The sequence below is a fragment of the Rhinatrema bivittatum genome, chromosome 14, assembly GCF_901001135.1.
Source record: "Rhinatrema bivittatum chromosome 14, aRhiBiv1.1, whole genome shotgun sequence".
Classification (NCBI taxonomy): domain Eukaryota; kingdom Metazoa; phylum Chordata; class Amphibia; order Gymnophiona; family Rhinatrematidae; genus Rhinatrema; species Rhinatrema bivittatum.
Window position 1 is genome coordinate 9,895,619 of NC_042628.1, and position 23,164 is coordinate 9,918,782.

At 42.4% G+C, this 23,164-nt stretch overlaps 1 protein-coding gene across 2 annotated transcripts in view; it reads right to left on the bottom strand.

Annotated features, from left to right (window-relative positions):
• The window catches only part of SDK1 (sidekick cell adhesion molecule 1), a 728,283-nt gene that overhangs the window by 79,553 nt on the left and 625,566 nt on the right, over positions 1–23,164 (bottom strand). For both annotated transcript variants that reach the window (XM_029576917.1, XM_029576918.1), the window contains exons 28-31: positions 20,882–20,980; positions 11,284–11,478; positions 2,673–2,874; positions 834–937 (exon numbers count right to left, since the gene is read on the bottom strand). In XM_029576917.1, the coding sequence (XP_029432777.1) occupies positions 834–937; positions 2,673–2,874; positions 11,284–11,478; positions 20,882–20,980 (600 nt within the window). The remainder of the gene's footprint in view (positions 1–833; positions 938–2,672; positions 2,875–11,283; positions 11,479–20,881; positions 20,981–23,164) is intronic.

Genomic DNA, 23,164 nt, shown 5'->3' on the forward strand with positions numbered 1-23,164 from the left:
GACAATAATGCATCATGTTGGGATTTTTTTAATGATTGTGCTAACCAGTCTGTTGATTCAACAGTTCAAAAATTCTCATGAGATATTAGATGTTTCCATTTTAGCACTACGAATATCCTGAAGAAAGAGACTGAACATTCTGTAATTATAAGAACATCTCTAGCTCTATATTTTGGAATAGGCTTTGATCATTTCAAATTAGATTTCCCTCTCTAAATACAACTTTGGTTTAAAAAAAAAAAAAAAGACGCTCCTGGCTTTTTAAGTGTCACGCTTAAAACTGTTGCTCACGGGCTCCTTCACAGACCAGTCAGAAAGATAAAATGAAATTATGCTTCAGGCTCCTCTTTGCCTACAAAACAGCTCCTCTTCTTATCTGTGCTACAGTCAAAACTGAATTGTGCAACAAAGTGACTGAAGAAACTTCCTGTAATATATGCATGGCCCAGCATTTGCTTTGAGATATTTTTTAAATAGTACTTGGGTATCTTATGGAGTTCTTTTAGCAAGATATTATTTACTACTAGGTTTGCTATCAATCAAGCAGAATAATTCCACGTGGAAGCTCCCGATAGCTTGATTTATGATCCGAGGGCACACCAGTAGACTTAAAGCTGTCTGTTATTTAATTCAGATAATAAAACCTTTGCTTAGCTCAGACAAAAACTGCAGTCATCAGCAAACAGAGCTCTGTGTGGGTGTCAGTGCTCCACCCCGCTGAATTAAGCCCCACTAATTTGACAGGCTAAGACATTTCTGCTCTTTCACCGAAGCAGGGGGAATGCTAAGTGCTCAGCCTTAGACAAGGATCATGACTTCCATTTATCTCTTACCGTCCTGCAGGGTAGTAACTGCCTCCGTCTCTGCACTGAATTCACTGTCTCCCACATCATTAGTTGCCTTTAATCGCAGTTTATAGGAAGTGAAAGGATTTAGCCTATAAAATGTGAAAACACCATGAGCAGCAGTTAACAACTATAATTGACATTATCTGCCAGCAAGATCAGAGTCTGCTAAACTCTGCTCTGCACACATGATCCCTGGGCACATGCCCAGCTTTGGTGAGGCACTGGTATGCTCAGGCACTGTGACTACAGGGCATGAATTATAATCACTGTATCAATGAAAAGCCACTGAATTATATGATTGATATTGCAATCTGGGTGCTGTACATTTGTTAATGCTTCCAAAGAAAATGCAAAAATAAAAACTGTCACTGGAATCAAATGTAATTTTTTAAAAATCTCATAAACTCTGAGAGGGTACATAGATTCTGAATGCCCTGAAAAATTAAGAACACAGAAGTTTAATTCGACCTCTCTGCATCACGGAAAAGGAGAAGGAATGCCATTTGTTCAAAATCTGGCCAAGCTGATTATTCCTGAAAGGTGAGCACAAGACCAGGAACATCCACTGGGGTTACCCGAGACTGACATGCGATGCGTCAGTTGAATTTTCTACAATGAAAATGATAATTTAGCAGCTCAGAGCCAATGCTGTGAAGGCCATAACAGCACTACTCCAAGTCATGGCAAATAAGCGTATGCATAATATCTTTTTTAATGTAGTTGTAGCATGATTTGGCAAAACAAGTAGCTTGTTTTTTCTTGTAACAAGTAATTTGTTAAAGGCCTTATAAAATGCAAAGATCATTACAATTAATTAGACGGCAGGAATCACCAAATCACCCTACACTATAATTCCCTCTGGTACTCCATCAGCTGTCTGTTTCTGGGCTAACCAGTTCACAACGAAATATAAGTGATGGAAAGCCATCCAGCATTTGACAGTTGCTAGGGGGTGCTTCACTGTCTTTTTCTCACACATGGGGTTTGAATGCACCCTTCCTTCCCCACACATACATGTAGGCTGCATCTTACATTTCATGAGAAATATATTAGTTGACTACATATTGTTGACAGAAAAGCAGGTGAGGCTACTAGAGAATACTCAGCAATGGCAATGGGATATTAATATTGATTCTGTTGCTCAGAATAAACTTGAAGCAGTGAAGTTAGCGATTGAGTGGAGTAAAATACATCAGCAAGGCACATGACTATAGTATCTGATAATGACTTGACAAGGTGCAACAAAAACAAAAAAAACAAAACCAACCTATCTTGTTCTTATCTCTGTTTAGTATTCACTACATGCTCATATAATATGTAAAACATATTCACAAGATCCTACAAGAAAAGGGACCTTTCTCAAACGGGTGCACGGCAATCATAACCACCTACTGTACGTGACAAATATTTTAAATACTCTCTATTATGTAAAATGTATACATATATGGCCCAGAAAGGCAAACATTTCTGTGTGGCCAAATAATGGTCACAAGGGACTGTTTACTCTGTATTTGAATCCATTCTATTTTAACTTCTCAATACCCAGCAAAATTTCTTTAACCAGAAAATCTGAGCCCAGATTAAAAGAAAAAAATCTGTGTGCACTCACAGTGGCGTATTTGCACATTAGAGAGACACTGCCAAAGAAATCACTCACTACTACACCTACTGGTAATTATAATAAAAAAAATAATTTTTATGCCATTTTTATAAGGGTTGCTCAAGATGCCTGCTAAGCAAGGAGCTCTGGTAAGACTGTACCATATTATTGTGTTTGCTTCAGCATCAAGAAGTCTGTAAGCATTATTTCTTGGCGTGCTGTACCTTTCAATAAGACAAGAAGTGGCTTCATGACTGATAGAAGAGGAGTAGGTTTGCCATTCTCCATCTGGAAGCTCCTGCACTTGTATTGTGAAGTATCGTATTGGAGATGATCCATCAGTGCCAGGAAACCAGTGTACGTGCAAGCTACGAGACTGCACCTCTGCCTGCAAAACGGACAGGTTCTTGGGGGGTGCTGGACGCTCTAGAAACAAAATCAAGATGGTTGACATTACTGTAGGAAGAAATGTCAGGGTCTAGAAAGGATCCATTACAGATGAGGATCAAAGTGTGTTTCTCCAGTTGGTGGGCAACTGCTTCACAGATTATGTTGTGCAACGTGTGGGCTCACCTACAAAGAAAAGAAGTGAGGGATTCTCCTTAGGAATTGGGTATTAAGAAGATCTGTACTAGTACATTAGTGAATAGTCATAAAGGCAAAATTCTAAAGGGGCATTTGTCTAGTTGAAGAGCGTTATTACTCACTCTTCCTTTACTATCTTTGTTTAGCCTAGGAACCTTTCCACCTCAGATTTCCATTCAAACTGGAACCTGGCCCAGCCTGCTCACCGACTTTATGACACAGGATTCATAAATAGAAATGTTTTTCTTTTAATTAGGAACTGTCTCCAATGCCCAGTCATTTTAGAAACAATCATCTAGCTGAGGGTCATATCCTATGGTTGCCTTTGGAGCCTGGTCAAGAATGCCCCTTATGCTGGCCAGTAGGTGTTACTGTAGCATGACGGAAGGGGGGATCATGAGGCTGTGCTTTCTGCTTCTTCAGCTCTCCTCGCTACTATCAGCCCGATGAGCTAGAGACAAGTCTGGGATTTAAACCTAGGTCTCCGTTTGATAGCGTGCACTTCTGCTGCTGGTCAAACATTCCCTTTCCTATCTCTGAAGCTGAGTCAGAGATGAGAATGAGAGGAACATTTCTCCTTCTCCCTTGCTGTGACTCCCTCCTTTCAACTGGAGGTATTTTACATTTACATTAATTGAATAATAACTCTGAATCTGGGAAAAATAGAACCCCAAATTCAGTTGCTTGTACTATAGAAAGTGCTGATATCTCTAGTCTAGATATTTAATACATTTTAATAGCGAGGTGGTTAGGGGTGAGAAAGAGGGTCACAATTATAATGGGTCCATTAACTTCAATCTGTCCTCGTGTACTTTAACCTTCCAGCTGGCTGAAGGTAGACAGACATGAATTTTTAGTGTCAAACTGTCATTGTGTAAAATAATTCCACAGCACGGCATGGGTTTTTTTTTTTTATTTTTTTATTTAGACCTCCTGAGGCATTGAATTCATTTCAAAACAGAAACAAAATCAAATCTATATCATCTTGATCAGCTTTTAAAAAGGAATGATTAGATTAGTTTGAAGTGTAATTAATTCAGGATGTGTGTTTTCTTTCGATCTGCAGCAATCTCTGCTCGTCCAAGAATGCCCTTGGAAATGAGCTGCTCTAATATCACCAGGGGGAGAGCCAGCTACCATCTTTTCAAATAAAACAAGAATCCTTTATCATTCTGGAATGGTACAATCCTGCTAATGGCATTGAACAGAGCCAAATCAATACAATTATCGTGAAGGCAAGCAGCACGCAGCACATAGATGGTACTTTTTCTGTACTGCCTAGATTAGAACAAAACTTTGCATGTACACTTAAGCATGTGTCTGTCTGTAGTTTGTTGGTCAGGATAAAAAGGTAATATAATTTTAAAAGCTTTTCAATTTTTCATGTTTATTGATTAATATATATTTCTTATCTGGACTTCATAGTCAATGTCCACATTTACTTATGTTGATATGGAGTCCACAAATGCATTTTTATTTTTGGATCTGCTTTATCCGTCAGCCCTGCATGAGTGTGTTTCTTTGCAGCAGAATTTGTTCTTATTCATGACATTAGCAGTTGCTGAGGTATCTCTTCTGTCACATCCATCTGAGCTCTGTTCTGCAGGAGATGAGAAAAGAGCTTTGGCAGCACCATAGTCCCATCTGATGTCATACGGTGTGTCCTAGCTGCATGCTAGGAAATATATGTCTGGGAATACAAGTAGGATTGCGGAGGGGGGTGGAAATTAAAGTTGTAAGTTGATTTAATAAAGGGATTCACAAAAAAGCAGGATTTCCATGAAAGAATAGTGGTATATTTTAAAAAGTATTTTCCCAGTCATCTTTAAGTTTCTTGTTTTTATGTTTAATTTATTGAAAAAAATTCAAAATATGTAACCTATCCGTAAAGCAAAATACTACTAAACGTATCCAATGAAATGAATGTAAGCACGTAACTAGTTTTGTCAGGAATTTACTATTATTTTTAAATTAGGCAAGAATTTGAGTAAAAATGAATGAGACAGGAAAAAAAAATTCACATATGCAATCTTAGAACTATTTCCCTATAAGGAGAACTAGATGGAAAGACTGTCCCTTAAAATCATGTTTTGTTACATTTACCTTAAAGGGTTAATAATAGTGCACAGAGTTCAAGTGGGCCGTACTGGCCATTCTTTGTAGGCCTTTATTCAGCCAACTTCAGAACCTCCTACCCCCTTCCCAAAATATGTTGTAGTGAGATCCCGCACGCCACATAACACGTAAAGAAATGAAGAGAGGATCTTGTATGGCGTTATGCCTTTCTAGCACAAGGAATGATCCAGTAAAAATGCTTATGCAGTTCTGTTTATACCATCATCAAGCACATGAAGGGAATTTACACAGGCTAAAGTGTGCCTTCATACAGGACCACAAACGATACTCATTCTCTTGCACTGTGTGCTATGAAAGGTTGAGGAAAGGTGTCCTGGCTAGAGATCAAAAGTCAGACACTATACTGATCAACCAGACGGACTACCTGTTGGCTAAACCATAGGGATGGGAAGTCTATAAATCCCCGCCTATGGATTTTCAAAGCAAACTTGTGCACATTAAGTTTGCGTTAAAAATCCGGGGGTAAGTGGCCCGGCACGCCTAGAGATTCTCCTCTTTGGAGGGTGTAATTGCCACGCATACAAGTTGCTGTTCCTATGCCCTGCCACTACTGGGATCTCTCTGCAGCACCACGCATCTCTCCTGGGTGGTCAGAAGACACATTTTGTAAACATGTAACTCCTATCTTTTTAAGGCACTGTTGTCTCTTATTACTATGCAAATTCAACTACTTCAAGGTTTTTTTTTAAAACTATTTTTCTTTATGTAAGAAATTAAAATTTTGTTTTAACACACTGTACACCGCTCAGAATTAATTTTAATCAAGGGGGCAGTATAAAAAAGGTTTCAAATAAAGAAATTTCAAGTTGCAGACACAATGTATCAGTGTGGATTTCTTCTTTCAAAATTGCCAGTTTTGGGAACTATAACCTACCTAATGTCTGCTTAGATGGAGGATCAGTAGAATAGGTATTGCATGAAGGCACCTGACTCCAGGAACAGACATCTTTTTCATGTTGTCACTGGGTCTCCTGACCCCCATTGATTTCAATAGAGAAACTCAATAGAGTGAGGAATAACTGTTTTAATTGTTTATCATGAAGTTCACTGATTGTGATTAAATTGCCCGGCGAGTAATAAAGCAGCAATTGATTGGAGACACCACAAGTGACCTGCCTTTGAGAGGCCTTTTGATTTAACTTAATCAGTGCTCGTTTCCATAAGCACATACACCTTCTGTAACATCATCTCCCCCAGCTTTGTACGAAGATGTGCTCTAATTTTATATTCTAAATAAGGTTCTCCAGTATTTTGTTGTAAAATGCTTGTGGCTGCATATACAAAAGAGCTGAAGTAACCGTGAGCTTTTTCATTGCAAGGTTCAATGTCAGGTATGACAAGAACAGACAGAGATAACCATGCAAAATGGGGCATCTCATCCATGTGAAGCATTCAGGGTCATTCTGTCAGAAAAAGCAGGAATAGACGATATTTTCCAAACTTGTTCCTATACACATGCCCAGTTCTGATTCAGTTTTATTACTGGACCTAATAAACTTCAATCCCATCGCAGCATCAAAAAGCATGCTCTCTGGTTCTCTCCCACAGGAAAATTTAAGACGACTTTTTACCCCACTGATTAAAAGCATCTCCGTTTATCTTATCTGCCTTAGTTGGCTGGAAAACGTTAACAAGCTCACACTGAAATCTGAGGGATTTAATAGTATTACTCACCGTGAGTCATTAAGTTTTGATTCATTAGATGCCTACAGTGCTTTTAGATATGACCTTTGCATAGAAAGTAAGTTTCACAACTCTGAGAAATGTCTTAGCTACCCAGAACACATTCGAAAGACAACTTCGGTTTACTGTTTTTACTAAATTAAAACCCACAGTTGTTTTTACAAGTTGTACCTCTTGGTGAGTGAGTTCATTTTTCAGTGTGACAAGGGGTGGGGTAAAGGAGAGAGAGTTTCAATCAAACAAAGAGGCACTGGAGTATTTGCCCAAGTTGTTCAGGAAATATATCCCTTCTCAGTTGTTACGCTCTGCATCTCAATATCTCTTAAGAGATTCCTAACATCAAGGATGTGCATTTTCAAGAAGCTCACAATCGTGCCATCTCAATAATTGGTCCTAAGTTACCAGAAGAGCTTAAGACAATGTCTGATCATAAAGTTTTTAACCCCCTCAAGGCTTGCCAATAATCCCTGGGGGTCCAGCAGGGGTCCGGGAGCGATTTCGTTGTCGGCTGCCAGTAACCAAAATGGCGCCGATAGCCTTTGCCCATACTATGTCACAGAGGCTTTCGGCGCCATTGGTCAGCTCCTGTCACATGATAGGAGCACAAGATGGCGCCGATGGCTATGTGACAGGGGCTGACCAATAGCGCCAAAAGCCCCTGTGACATGGTAGTTCAGGCTATTCGGCACCATTTTGAGGCGCACGGATGCAGTAGGGCACAGAGGGCAAATGGAACCCGGGACCCCGCTGGACCACCAGGGATCTTCGTAAGTCTTGGGGAGGGATCGGGATGGGGGGGGGGGGGGTGGTGGTGTATAATAGTTAATTTAAATGTTTGGGGTGGTTTGGGGTGGTTTTTTTAATTAAAAAAAAAAATTGTGCCCCTCTCCGCAGGCAAACCCGAAAAACGAAATTTCCCCGAAATTCGGGGAAATTTCATTTCGGGTTTCGGGACCTCCGAAACCGCAACGAATTAGGAAATTTCGTGCAATTTCCTAATTCGGGCGAAAAACGATGCACATCTCTAAGGTTTCCACCTCTACCATCTGCTAGAGACAGAAATACTGAGGGACCGCGGGCGGCGCTCTCGGTTATGTAGCAGTGCCTTAAAGTTTTTATTCTCTGCTTCCGTCTGCGGGTAGGGGATGCAACTCCCACTTGTCTGGATTAATTTGGGGTATGAACAGGAACTGCAGACTTTGCAGCTAAATGTGGGAAATTTGAAAATTGCCCCCTTGGTGGCCTTACTTCTTAGTACAATGGACAGGTATCGATTTTACTGAAGCCCTCTTTATAACTGGGAGGCTAAGAACACGGTGCAGGCGGAAAATTAGATAATCCCTTTGCCCTTATAGAAAGAAGCTCTCTCCACCCTCCACTCCATCATTTAACACTACTCGTGCCTCCCTCCCTTTTGGGGTTGTGACTTTATCTCTGCTACAGACGCAGCAGAAGAAGGTGCAAGTCAGTCCAGGAGGTAACAGAAAGAGCAGGGGCTCCCTCCAGGGACAGCGGCCAAATGCAAGTCTGCGTCTCTCTCTCTGCACATAAACCAGGCTCGGATTTAGCACTTCACTGGGGCTGAGCTAATTTCCTAGGCTTGAAATTCAGTCACAGATTTGAAAGGTCACTTCCTCTTCAAGAAAGAAGGTCAAAACAGTCCACATCGATTTCTCTAAAGATCCAGCTTTCTTCGTGTGTTGTACTTCGACTTGGCCCGATGATGGTTTAGTTAACATTGTCAGAGTTTATCAACTCTGAATCAGCAAGAGGTTATTTCCACACACACAGAAGCACAGGATTTGCTGGTTCCTAGCAAATATGGGTATTAAAATCTATGATTTGTTTTGGCAAAAGAGAAAAAAAAAAAAAGATTTGGTTTTACGCACATTTTTTGAAACAGATTCCCATGGCCAAAGCGATTCTATTTTCAAGCTGTTTTCATGGGAAAAGTGATGCTGTCTCCTGGAAATGGACTCTTATAAAACTGCCGGCCCTATATGCGAGTAAATTTACGCGCATCAGCCCTATGTGGTCAATGTAATAAAACTCATACTAATTTTTAGCTCGGATTTTACGTTCTTTATGCAGTTATAAGCCCATGGTACCGCAGCTAATGGGATACTAATCAAGCAGGCATAAAAATAAGTGCTAAATGAAATTAAAAAAACACAGTAAAGCTCTACACTAATGCAGAAAAGTGCTTTAAAAACAGGCATTGGGAGGTAGGCGCTAATAGTTGGAAGGAATAGGACCAAAACGACCTTGCATGTGAAACTGGCATTATGCATCCCAACTTAGGCATAATTTTGCATGCAAGGCCATTTGCACCAGGCAGGCATCCCAAGGAAAATGAAAGGCTAAGCTTTCCGGGATGGGTGTCTATTGTCGAACAGTATTGCACGTCTGGTGCTGTGCATCCTAATTTGGGCACCAAAGACTGTGAACTGTTGGGCTATAGATAACCCTTTTATTTCTCTTGGCATGCAAGATTGGCACTGCGCTTCCTGACTTGGGCACAATCTAGCATACAAAGCCCTACTCCTTCAAGCTTCCAGCAATTGCCTCTGTGGGGCGGGGGTCTGCAGCTGAACAGCACACAGTGGCCTTGCATGTGAGATCGACATTGTGGGTGCCCATTTGGGTACAATCCTGCATGCAAGGCCACTTTGACAAGGGGAAAGAAGAAAAGAGTGGGTGTGAGTGAGAGGGGAGGGGGAAGGATGGGGGAAAGGAAAGGGAAGAGTAAGGAAGGGGGAGTGCGGAGGAGAGGGAAGGGAGAGGAGTAGGAGAAAAGGAAGGGAAGGAGGAGGTGAGAGTGTGCCCCACACAAACCCATCTCCCACTTCCCCAGGAGGCAGAGAGTAGGGTTCCCAGGAGTGGGGCAGAGTCGCCAGCTTCCTGGAAATATTATCACTGACAACTGTTTGCCACTTCTCTGAGAACCATGACCCCTGCTTCCCCCTTCCTAAGCATTTCAAATGGAGGGACTCCAGCTCAGCAAAACTGAAAAACTGTCATCCACGTTTTGTTTACTGCACTGCTCTGTCTTGCTCCCTGTTTGCCTCGACTCTGATTTACAAATAAAGATTAAAAAAAAAAAAAAAAAAGGCCACTGCCTTTGGTCCTTTCAGCCACTGGGGTAGTGTAGGACGTGTGTTAAACACCAAGGTTAATGTTCCAGGGAAACATCATGTCTTATGACTCTGACCCCTAGCTGCATTCACCCAGACCGAGCAGAGGTGTTCTCGGTGAGCTTTGCACCCACGGGCACACTTTGGCATTTTCAAAAGCATGCGAGTCAATTATCCCAAATTATTTTCAACATGGATTTGTGCATGCAAGTCCACTTTTGAAAACTGGTGTTAATTTACATCAATATTTGTTGCCTGATTTAGGGGAGCTATTATATAATTACCCCCAAAGGTGCTCGTTAAAACTGCTGACCCTCAATGCAGGTAAAAGTATAGATGCCCGATCTACGTGGTGTTCAATGTTAGCTGCGTTGTATAGAAGCGTCCCTGTGGGCGGGGTTAGATCAGGGGAGGCGACAACACGTGTAGGCTTTGCGCTTTCAAAACCATGCAGGTTGTTTTGCTTGGGAAAGGTTCTTACAGAAAGAGCAGGCACAAAGCTCTGAAGGGACTTTTTCCAGGGCAAAAGTCAAAGCAAAATTACCTGCGTAGTTTTGCTTTGATTACTGGTGCAAACCGAGTTTGCACCAATATGGAGTTTGTGCTAACGCGGGGCAGTTTGATTGTTGCTTCTGAAGTGTCTCAATGCTAATAACCTGAAAAGTCAAGAACGGATATTATGGGCCCAATTCATTATGACGTTTCTCTCATTCTGAGGACAATACTGAAAGCCTTTTCCATGAGTAAAGTGTTGGTTTACTTGCATAAATGGGCTTTTTTGATTTGTACATGGGTAAAAGTACCCATTTTTTGTCAGCAACACAGGTGGTTTTCTCTGAGAATCTTCAGAGTCTTTCCCGGGGAAGGGTTTGGTCAGGAGAAGCACTTGGCTGGGTAGTTTTGAATAACCAAATCTAGCCACATAAGTTTGTCTTCAAAAAGCAACTGCACAAAAGGTGGGTACAAATTGGGGCGAGTACTTTTCGCAAGGGAATAATCAGCTGAGTTGTGGTTTTTGCTTTGATTATTTCAACGAGCCCGGAGGATAAAAATAACTGCAAGGTCTGCAGAAATACGGCGGGTTTGAGTCTCTGCTCCTCTGTGTTGAGAGGAAAAGGCCTTGATGAATCAGGTCCAAGAAGCACTGATTTTTCTCTACATTATCTTTTAAGCACCAAAAGGTAAGGACAGACTTAGGAAGGATCTTGACATGCATGGAAGAAGCTACAAGTAGGCAACACCATCATCCCTGAACCTACCTGGCATCTGCTAGAGCTGTTCTAAGACGCTGCATTACCTCTCTTTTCTGTTGTAAACACCATGGCTTCCACAGGTTCTCCCCAGCCCTGCCTGGTTTTGGCCGATGTCCGGAAGATATATGCCATCTCGGGAGTGAGGTCGCTTGCAGTGAACTGTCTAACCGTCGAACCCACTTCCACTGTAGTGAACTTGTTGGGCACGCCGGCTGCCTTGCGGTACGCAATTTGGTAACCTGGGGATTCAGAAGAGCATACAACCAGACAAGATTTTCTTAGATTTAGCATATCAGTGTTTTCACAGTGAAGGGGCTGAGGAGAGATACAGGAAACACTAGGCACTAAGTGGATCCTAATTATTAGTTATTTGAAGTTCAAAAGCCGACCTTTTACTTCTGCTGCTACTTATCAGCACGTCACAGATGTTGCAAGTCAGATGCAGTGCAGGTGAAAGAAATTTCATACAGTGCACCATACACGTTCCACATTTCATCCTTCACAGGATAAAAGTTGTGAAAACAGCTGCATCTTTCTTAGATGTGTTGGTACGCAGAGAGAATATTTCAGGAGCCAACAACACTCACACAATTGGTTTCGACAAGGTGCGTCTGCTCGGGGCATCTAATCTCATCAACCTGCTCAACAGCAGAGCACACCGCTCTGGAGATTCTGTATCTCTGTACCACACAGGAAACCCACTCATCTGCAGGATACTGTACCTTCCCTCCATCGCCAGTAGTGATGAAGCAGACCTGGGGCCCTGCTTGGAATGTTGTATCCCAAAGTTAGTGCTGTTTATTAACTTGTTCATCTAAGGGCCTCCTCCTTCCTCAGTGAATATGCTTGTTAAGGATTTATATACTATTGTGTGTTATTAACAATTCGTCTGAGAAAATCAGCATGTTAACTTATGCTCTCACTGTGAAGGCAGCAGTCATTCAACGAGGAGGTGCGAAACCTGCAGACACTGTTTGTTGTACATGTTAAAAGCACTGCACCCAATTTTCTCTCTGCTAGAGCTCAGGAGGAAGAGCCACATTCGCTTCAGCTGCTGAGTTACAAAACTGAGCTAAGCCAACAGGGTTGCGATTTTGCTTTGCTGTCCAAAATGAATAAAATCCTAATTGTTAAACGGTTCATCAAGTATCACTGGAGAGCTAAAAAGAAAAATATAAAGCCAGCAAAAGCGAGTCCTGACAGATTTGTAGAGACACTAAAGCCTGTCCTTTGAACGACACCACCGTTTGTAGACATGTGACTGGATTTTCCTAAACTTTGATCCCAGCTGTAGTTTGGATGCTCCCCAAATCACAGCCGCTGTGACAGATATAGCACCACCTGCAGCATTTTTCACACACGAAGGTCAATGCTAGGAGAGCCGATAGCACCTGGAACAGAGGACCCAATGAGAAAATCATGCCACAGTCTGTTCTGGGAGGGGAAGGGGAAAGGGAAAAGCTTATTCCATCACACAAATTCATCATCTCCAATCCTTTGTTTCCAGAGCAGAGAGAGAAATATGGGAAGGTGTTCAACAAACGTCCTGAAAAGATGGAAACTTAGACTGCGTGCCCTCTGGGGACAGGGAAATGCCTACAGTACCTGAATGTAATGCGCTTTGAAGTGGCTGACCAGTCACGAAAGGTGGAACATAGATAGATCTAAAACTGGGGGGAAAAAAAAGATTCCCTGGGGCTCGCTGCTGTTATACAGGAGTCTCAGCAGAGGTAACCTGGGCTCACAGCTTATAGGAGGGAGCAGACGAAATACGTGTTGGAGGCCAAATCCTACTAGTGAATGGAACTGCTGCTCTCCTCCCTCCCTGAAATCTGTCCCGCCACTGTGCACAGACCCTTAACTGCCCTAAAGAAGGTTCTCATAAGCAAACAAGGGCAAACTATTTCTTCTTTTGCCGAAGAAAAGAATCCCAGGGCGTGCACGTGCGCGCTCTCTGCGGGGAAGGAGCGAGGAGGACACAGACATGCTTCATGTTGAGTAAAACAGGGCGAATAATTCCAAAATTTATTTTATTTTATTCTAAAACATTACTTAATCACTCTTCCAGATTAAAAATCGCTCAAAGCTGTTCTGCTTTTGCTAGGCTACTACGGTACGTGTCCATCGCAGGAGCCTGGCAATGGCCGAAGCTTCCTACGGCTACAGTGGAAGCACCGGGCCTGAATTCAGGTAGGAGGCTATCACGATCCGGGAGTACTGGTACTAGGAATAAAGCCAAACAACCAAATCATGTACTGGTAACAACTATAAAGCACCTTATTACCGACCCAACAAATTTTTGTTAGACCCTCTATTCACGAGCAGGCATGAAGCAGACCATCTCGTTTTTTATAAGGGGTCTTAATTACTTTAATTTTCAATTCATGAAATTTTTCTTTTTTTTATATTATTGTAAAAATAGTCCCAATCCAAATTCATAGACAAAATGTCCAATTATTCAATCCAAGGCTAATGATCCCAAACGTCCCTGACGTTTGGGATCATTAGCCTTGGATTGAATAATTGGACATTTGAATCTGTAGGCCAGCCTGCGATGTGTTTTTTTTAAATTTATTTTTTCAGTTTCAAATACGTTTTACTGTAATAATAAAATACATTACAGTAAAGAGTGGAACAGGAGCAAAAACAGACCATCCAAAATGAACATGCCTTTTGTGTGATTTAGACGGATAACTTTTGACTTATTCATCTAAATGGCTTTTGAATATTGACCTCGGTTTGCATAAAATCAGCTTCACGTTCAAACAATTAGAAACAATACCACCCAATAAACTCTTACATATTGTATACTTCTTTTTACCACGTTGTAAACCGTTGTGATGGTCCCACCGAACGTCGGTGTACAAAATCAGCTAATAAATAAAATAAATAAACAAACCACAAAAATAACACAATACAACACACTCAGTCTGTGGCAAGAAAGTCAGAGGTCCCTCTCAAGAGGGACCCTTTAACACAGCCCAGATTCCAACAGCAGCACAGCTGCCCTTCCTTTCTGCAGGATTACTTTGGGTCCTCTGGCACTGCCTCTGCCTTCCACCCTTCCCCTGCTCATTCTTCACATTGCAGTTGTGCTAACGAATGTTAACTCTAGGCGAGCTTTTCCATATTGAATCACACATCAGGCTGGCTTAGAAGCACTGCTTGATTTTCCCAAACCGAAGAGGGCAGGAGCCTGCGGTGGGATCTTAAAGGGCGCCAGGGCCGGCTCCCTCTGTGGGGCAGCGCAGAATCCTCCTTTAATCGCTGAGATGCTGAAAATCCTGCGCCTGCCACCTGTGAACAGTGGAGCATTACAGACGTTTGACTGAATAGTTGCTCAGTTCAGGAAGCTAGAAATGTTTATTTTTGCAACACAAGATCAAAACCATTTATTTACTTATTTTTTTTCACACCGATTGCAATTCTATTCCTTTTTTTTTGGCTGGTACTTCCTCCTCTCTTCTTTTTCTAAGGGTGTACATAAGGAAAACATTTTGTTTTATTTTGTTTTTGGTTTCATTTATTTTTTTTGTTTCGTTTCTGTATTTTTCGGTGACCTAAATCACTCTAATGCAAGGTAAAACAAAACAATGTTGATTTTTTAAAATCATTTTGGAGGGGAAATAGATACAGAATTAAACAAATGATCTCCCTGTTTAAAACCAGAAAATCCCTACCTTTTTCTTCCAGCTTACGGGCCGATTCAGTCAAGTGCGCTCCAGTGGAGCGCACTATTAGCCTGCGTTTGGCCGTGCATTTTCAACGCACTATTTTTACCCCTTATACAGTAAGGATAATAGTGTGTCAAAAACGCGTGGCCAAACCCCCCGAAACTAATAGCACCCGCAACATGCAAATGCATGTTGATGGGCCTATTATTCATTCCCGCGCGATACAGAAAGCAAAATGTGCAGCGAAGCTGCACATTTTACTTTCAGCTGGCACCAGGAAAGTGTACAGAAAAGCAGAAAAAATTGCTTTTCTGTACACCCTCCAACTTAATATCAAAGTGATATTAAGTCGGAGGTCCCAAAAATAAAAAAAAATCAAAAATTTAAAAAAAAACCAACCCGCGGGTTGGAAGACGGATGCTCAATTTTGCCGGCGTCTGTTTTCCGAATCCGTGGCTGTCAGCGGGTTCGAGACCCGACGCCGCTAAAATTGAGCATCGGCTGTCAAACCTGCTGACAGCCGCCGCTTCTGTCAAAAAGGAGGCGCTAGGGACGCGCTAGTGTCCCTAGCGCCTCCATTTACCGCGGGCCCTCATTTGCATGCGGGCCGATTCTGAATCGCGCGCCCAGGACCCTGGCCTGTGCGCGTGTCGGGAGAGTGGGCGCTCGCCGGCTCTCCCGCGCTTCTTTCTGTATGGGCCCGCTAGTTGGAAGCAGGGCGCCTTCAGCCTTCACGTGCAACTACCCGGGGAGCTTTCTACTGTCTGAAGGGACCCTCTCCCACTGTTCCTAGTCTGGTCATTGCAGTCCTGAGGCTGGCAGTCATGCACCGGCACTTCTTCCCGAACTTTATCATGGCTACCAGGTGTCAACATGATGTCTCCCCCCCCCCCTCCCCCCGGCTGACCCTTCTCCGACTGACCTGGCCCCACAATTCTTCCACAGATAAAACAGGCAACCGGGGTCATGAAACACAACGGGAAGTTTAATCAAGAGCAGAAGATGGAAAGGTGAATCCCTGCATTTGAATATTATCTCTCATTGAATGCTGGATATGTGAAGGTGCTCAGGCATGGATGCTCAGTGCCCGGTGTAGCATAATGAACACTATCAAGAGACCCTTGCCTGCATTGATAGGTATTCTGAGCAGAAGGAGAGAGGGCGAAGTCATTTATTGGATAATGCCTGCTGCTATGGGAAATCTCATTATTAGATCGTGGCACAGGAAAATTAGTGTTGCTTTTTTTTTTTTTGAACGGCAGTGGCATGATTTGATGGGTTTCTACTGTCAGACGGTGCCTACCCAACCTGGCTCTTGATTGGCCAAGAGTAATGCTCTATATTTACAGCTGCAGCCACATACCTTTCAAAGAATAAAAATAACATCACAGAAATAATGTTTTCCCTGCCTGTCTTTACTGGCAAGTTTTGAATTCTGTCTCACTGTCACAAAAGGAGCACATTTTCTCTCACAAGGCAGCAAGTAGGGGAAAATTCATTCTTTTCAAAACACAGAGGAAATACCTTCTTTGCCCTGAATATTATAATATCACTGTACACAGTAATGCATTCTACACCTGAATATTTTTTGCCGTTCAAGGCACTTCCAGGCCGATACAGTACAGTGCGCTCCCAGTGTCCTGTGCGTGCAATACAGTAAAACGGGCCCTAATTTAAATATTTTGTTTTACTGTATCTCGCGCACAGGACACTGGCCTGGGCGCTCGCCCGCTCACTTTACTGTTTCGGCCTGTTTATAATGTAAAGTACACACACGCAGAATCACAGAATACGTCAGCAGAAAAGGATCCCTTGGTTTGCTCAGTCTTTCCATTTATATCTTCATACCAGAGTCATAATCTAAGCATTTCAGTGCCCAGAGTACAAAAATGTATTTCCACCCTCTTGCCCCCATGCCGAGCACCATTTCAATCCGGATGGTGGGAGCCGAGCTAGCTGCACTCTTCCTGGCTTTTCAACTGCCGATGCCCTATGTTTGCTTCCAGTAATTTTTCTGCCCTCAAAAGACTCTGTAGCTCGGGTGACTCCCCCACCCCTAAGTTACGGCCCTGCTCCGTACTGATCTGTGCTCTTTTCCCTCCCTCCCTCGGACACCATGGTCCCTCCTGTGTGTGTCCCAGGGAAGCTTGGATTCTGGCTGCTGGAAGTCTGTTCCAGGTGTCTGCCACCGTTTAAGAGGAAAACGTATTCTCTCATATTCCTTTTCAGCTTCAGAAGAATACATCTCTTTTGTAACCTTGTTTAAAAGAGTGGGTGGGAAGCAGGAGGGATAGCCTGCCTGGGTGGTCATCAAGATATCTCCATGAATGATAGTTTCAATTTTAAGAATTTCTCCTTGGTAAGATGTCTCTAAACAAATGGTTTTCCCTGCAGGTTCTTGCCAATGTTTCATGCTGCTAATCTCTTTATGAAATGCTGGAACATGTTTTGATATAGATTACAAAAGCATAAGCTGTCAAGGTGGTTGTATACTCTGAGGACTCTGCTTCAGCAGCAAATGAAAAGCTTTGAGTTGAAAGGCACTCGTACAGATGAGTTTTCTCTTTGCCACCCCTTCATAATTCCTCTATGGAATTGTAACATTTCTCCCCAATATTTCAAACAAACCCCACTTGGAGTTAATGCCGCAGAAAATGGAAGCCTGTTATTTACGGGTCTTTATAGCTAGAATGCTTCAAGGCATTGCACGAAACAGCTAACAAGGCAAGCATGTTTAAACATGAGCTCTGTTTGCTTTATGTTTCCCCCTTATAATTTTTCTGGTAGCCATGCCGCTGAATATGCCTTGTAACGTCACTGGATAACTAATATCTGGCCAAGTTACTTAAACGGCCAGCACCGAATATTGACCTCAAGGTTTTTCTCCTCCTAAACTGCTTACGTTGACTCTGTTCACTGCCTACATTATTTGCTCTCTTTCTGCCTGAGAGGAAGAATTTATTTTAACTGCTATACTTTATTTTGGTAGGTTCTGAACCACATAAGGGTACAGTGCTATTTGCTGGCATGGCAAGCCAACATTAATCATCTTGGGAAGAGTTCCTGTGATGCTTCCTTCCTCCCAGAATGTCTTCTGCTGCTCCTCCCTTGGTCTGAACACTTCCCAAGGAAATCAGAGAGAAAAAAAACCTGAGACACATTAGAAAATGAATATAAAACCACACTGCATTCATACCAAGCCCACACCTTCTTACCTTGACTTGCAAGAGACTAATAAAGATAATTAACACGTTTGAGCAATGCCTCTTTTGTTTTCTGTTAGCCTCCTGCCCCCAGGCTCACCGCTGCAGTCAGAAGCAGACATGAAATGTAAAGGTGCAGGGGGAGGAGGTGGAAGAAGAGAAACCTGAGGGGCCAGAGGGAAAGAAAATTCGGGCCAATACAGTAAAGTCCACGGGTCCCGGCGCGCACACAGGCCACTCGCCTGTGCACGCGATTCTCTATTTAAATGAGGCCCGGCAGTAAAAACAGGCAAAAGGAGGTGCTAGGGACACTAGCGTGTCCTTTTGGACCGGAGAGGCGGCTGTCAGCGGGGCACCCGCACTTGTCTCTATTCTTTGAAACCCTGGTAAATGACTTCATAATAAGTCTTTTAAATCTCTGCTACATATATATTCAATCAAACTGCTTGTGAAGATGCCACAGTTGTTGAGAGCACTCAGTCATAAAGCACCCCAAGTTAGTAAGCCTTGAAGATACAATAGTCTAGCCATCTGGCAATAGATATCTTAGAAATCTATTTATCTTTGTTGCTTGTCCTAAAAAAACCCCAAAACTATTCTGATTTCCAGAAAAAGTTTGATTTTTTTCAGTACAATTTTTAATAACTTCTTAACATCCAAACACTGCAAAATTTTCTCTAATGGAGACTTAGACTCTGGCTATATAAGAACATAAGACTTGCCATACTGGGTCCATCAAGCCCAGGATCCTGTCTCCAATAGTGGCCAATCCAAATCACAAGTACCTGGCAAGTACCCAAACATTAAATAGATCCCAAGCTACTAATGCTGGTAACAAGCAGTGGCTGTTCCCTATTGATTAATAGCAGTTAATGGACTTCTCCTCCAGGAACTTATGCAAACCTTTTTTAAACCCAGCTACACTAACTGCTTTAACCACATCCTTTGGCAATGAATTCCAGTGGCTATAAGGTAGACAATATCACACACTGATTCAAATGAAATGCTTAATTCATTTTATCAGCAAAACCAGGAGCTGTTTTCAAAACTACCTTATTACTAAGGATTTAAAGGCAGGAAGAAATGACAGTTTGATGACTTTCTTGATGAACAAATCACCAAAATGAAAACTTTTGAATGTCAAGAAATAAGGAAACTGAGATCACTGGAAAGGCCCACGTGAGCAGGATATTCCTACTACGATCCATTGCCTCCATCATTAGGCTAAACCAGGCCCAAATTTAGAAATAGGCCATGTAGGCAACGGTCACAGGAAGCCCATGTGAGAGGAGGAGGCAGATTTGCCACAGGGCCCGTCAGTGTCCATGAACTCCCAGCTCTGTCTCTGATTCTGACCTCCCGCTGGTGACTCTGAGGTTTTGCAAACCTTCTTGGAAGATATAACTGGAGATCTTGGAGTAGAGGATCTAAGAGACCTAGTTTTTCTTTTCTTTCTTGTGTGGGAATGAACCTTTCTGAGATCCGCCAGGGACTTGCGACCCGGACTGGCCACTGCGGATGACAGGATGCTGGGCTGGACGGACCTTGCTCTGATCCAGCGTGACATTTCTTATCCTCTTTGGAACAGGCAGGGCTCAGCGCCAAGGCCTCGCTGCTGCGTCGTCAAAGTGTTGGGACAGAAGCTCCTACTCTGGCCTCCTCTTCCCGTGTGAGGCCTCTTCTCAGTGGTGGGGGTGGGAACCCTGCCAGTGCATCACCAGATGGTGCCACCGCAGAGGGTCTCTTCTTGCGCACTTCCTATGGCTGATAAAAACTCCAAAAACGAAGGTCGAGGCCCTAACTGTACACCACTGTTCAGTTCCGTGCCCTATTAGTAGGTGTACTGGGCAATTACCCCCTTAATCCGGCCCTGTTTAGGGAGGTAAGAGGAGAGAAAAATAGAGGGTCCTACTGGAAATCTTGAAAAAAAAGAGTCCTAGCGATAAAGGGGAAAACTTTGACTTCGGTGAACCGACCGGCTCCTTGAAAAAAAAAACAAAAAACAGAACTGAGAAGATCCCTGTGTGATGGGGAGGAGCCTGCACATGTTCAGCAATCCCGGCTGACGGGCTGTCTGATGATATTCCAACATCCCGCTAGTCTCTGAAACAAAGAGCATTTAGGGTAATCCTTCTTCTGGTCTGCCTATGTCCCTGTTTCAGATGCTGGAACCCCCTAGCAAAGAACCAGCGCAGCCTGGATCTGAATTAGCTTTGATAAGGGGTCAATCAGAACATATGTATGATGGGAGACATGTTTCAAATGTTTCCAGGATTTCTTATTAACAGATACCAGCTGGCAGCTCCCTTCACAGCAATGTACCACGGGCTTAATTCTGATCTGAGACATCACAGACATAGAACTCGTTCACTCCATTTCCAGAAATCACGCAAGCACTCGAGCCTGCCTTTCATTCTTTCCCATGATCTGAAATCCAGGTTCCAATGGCTACCTGCAGATCACTGGCACTGCCCAGACACTTTCATGCTCCATCACCCTGGTATATTTCTGATAGGTAATAATGGGTCAGAACCATTCACTGTATCTTAAAAGGCTCTTATTTTGCATTCCACCTTCCACCTGTGATAATCTATATAATAGGTTCCTTTGTTTAAGACCTGAAGGCTGCAATACATTCCTGATATCCTGATGGCTTTAAGCTCGTCTCTGCTTGTACCCTAAAAAGTACAAATATCCCTGTCTTATATCCAAAAAAATGCAACTCATGCTCGCCTGCCTGCCCACCAAACAATCTCTGCTCTTACCTAGAATAATCCCATTGGGTTCTTCTGGAGGTTGCCACACGATTCGTACCGATGTCAGCCTCACCTCAGGGAACACCATTCTCATAGGAGGCCCAGGGACTAGATAGAGAATTAAAAATAAGCAACATAATCTGAAACTGGGGTTTCATTCCATCCAATCAAACACATTTTGGCATGCCACCGAATACATCCAGAAAATTAGCACATGTAGATGACACACCAAGGACGAGCACATTAAATAAAAACAATCAGGAAGAAAGCTGAATGTGACAAAGACTGAACTGAATGTCTGTGGGCAGAATGCAGTTAGGTAATCTACACCCCAACCCATATTGTTTTGAACAACGTTCCCTTAGAGGATAACTTTCAAATGATTCCACACGGCCCTACATACACACATATATGGCTGCGCGGCGAAGTACTGCAATACTTTGTAACCTGCGTATATCATGCACAGATTATAATATTTTTAGCATTGTGTAAAAAAAATGAATAGTTTCAATTTCTGTTAGGAATTCTTGATCCTAAAAGGGTTTTCTTGGTATCAATAATTATAAATTATAATAACATCAGTCATCAAAACTTTAGTCATTATATTCCACTGAATAATGCAAAATTAAAGAAGCCAGACCTATCATGAGCAATTTTCAAAGTCATTTACCCAGGTAAATGATAAATTGGCCTGGCTCATTATTGTTCAAGAAGACAGAAATGGAGGGGGAATACTGTTAGAGATACTAAGATAGTGTGGCTGGTGCTCTAAATGCTAGGGATATAACCCCTCTTTTTTTGGGCTATGACCCAGCAAATGCACCAAGTTAATCAAATGTGAACACAAGGATTTTTTAATTTTACTATTTTTTGTATTTTAGATGCAATTAAAAAGTTTCTTGCACATATAATTAAAATGTACTTCTTGTCTCTAGTTTATGATGTGTATCACAACGTATTTAGCTACAATACCTTCTAGCCCCTGAAGCAGACGGTACGTCGAAACGCTGTCAGTGTCGGGCTATTTTTAAAACATCAATATTACACTGCCCACCAGTCTCTGTGAGCACAGCAGTGCCGCTTGAGTGTATGAGATATGACTCACTCTCAGTGCCGGAGCAGTTACAAGAATGTGATACACATCATCAACTAGAGACAAGAAGTAACTTTTAATGATATGTGCAAGAAACTTTTTAACTGCATCCAAAATACAAAAAATAGTAAAATTAAAAAATGCTTGAGTGTTCACATTTGATTAACTTGGTGCATTCGCTGGGTCAAAGCTAAAAAAAAAAAAAAAGTGGTTATAACCCTAGCATTTACAGCACCAGACACACTATCTTAGCATCTCAAAGTATTCCACCGGCATTTTTGTCTTTTAGAAGAATTTTTAGAGCGTGGTTATTTGGCTTTTTTGTCTGGTTCATTATTGTCCTTTTGTATCTAGCTAAAAGTACTGGTGGGCTTCCAGAGCATGACATTTTTAGGAAGGTTAATAAGAGGTTTTCCCAGGGATGTGTTTAACTCTTGGAAGTGTTTGACATTTTCCAACCGGGAACACCAGATCTAAAGTTCATTTCAGCGTCTATAAAAATGTAAGCCACTAGGCGTGATCTTTTCTCATCTCTTTCACATCTGTGGACCAGTGAATACAGAAATTGAGGCACCCGCTCATAATTAAGCAATAAAACCTGATAGAAGAGGTATGGATCCGTCACAGCAGATAACAGCCACAGCAAAATTTGATGCTTTCCCTTGATCAATATCCTTACACTGGTTGTTGCCTGCTGCTGTTTGTTTTTTGTTTTTTTTATAGACATAGAAAAGGAATTTTACTCTAATTGCAATTTAAAATCAATTTGAAATGAGAAACTGCAAGTCATAATATCTGACATATTGTACCAGGGAAATAAAAATTTGATGGACATTTGCTCCGCTTTGCTTCCTTCACATTGGACAAAACTGCACCTCAAAGTAAGCTATTTCCTAAGAAATCAGAATGCGTAAGGGGCAGAGAAACATAAATTTCAGGTCCAGAAAGCAGTTTTAGTCATCATGTACTGCATCAGAAAGACTGACAGGGCCAAGCTGGGACACTGCCAGGAATGACAAGCTTTTCATCTTCCGCTGCTTTCTAATCTCATTCAGGTCTGGCTTTGTTTATCCTCTGCTAGTCTTTCAACGGTCTTACATCTGTGAAGAGCAGCACCAAGATCTACACTCTGAGGTCCAGGTTGGCACCGCTTAGCGGTACAGCTCAGAAACGTCCTCTGAAGCCCCCTGCTTAAAAGA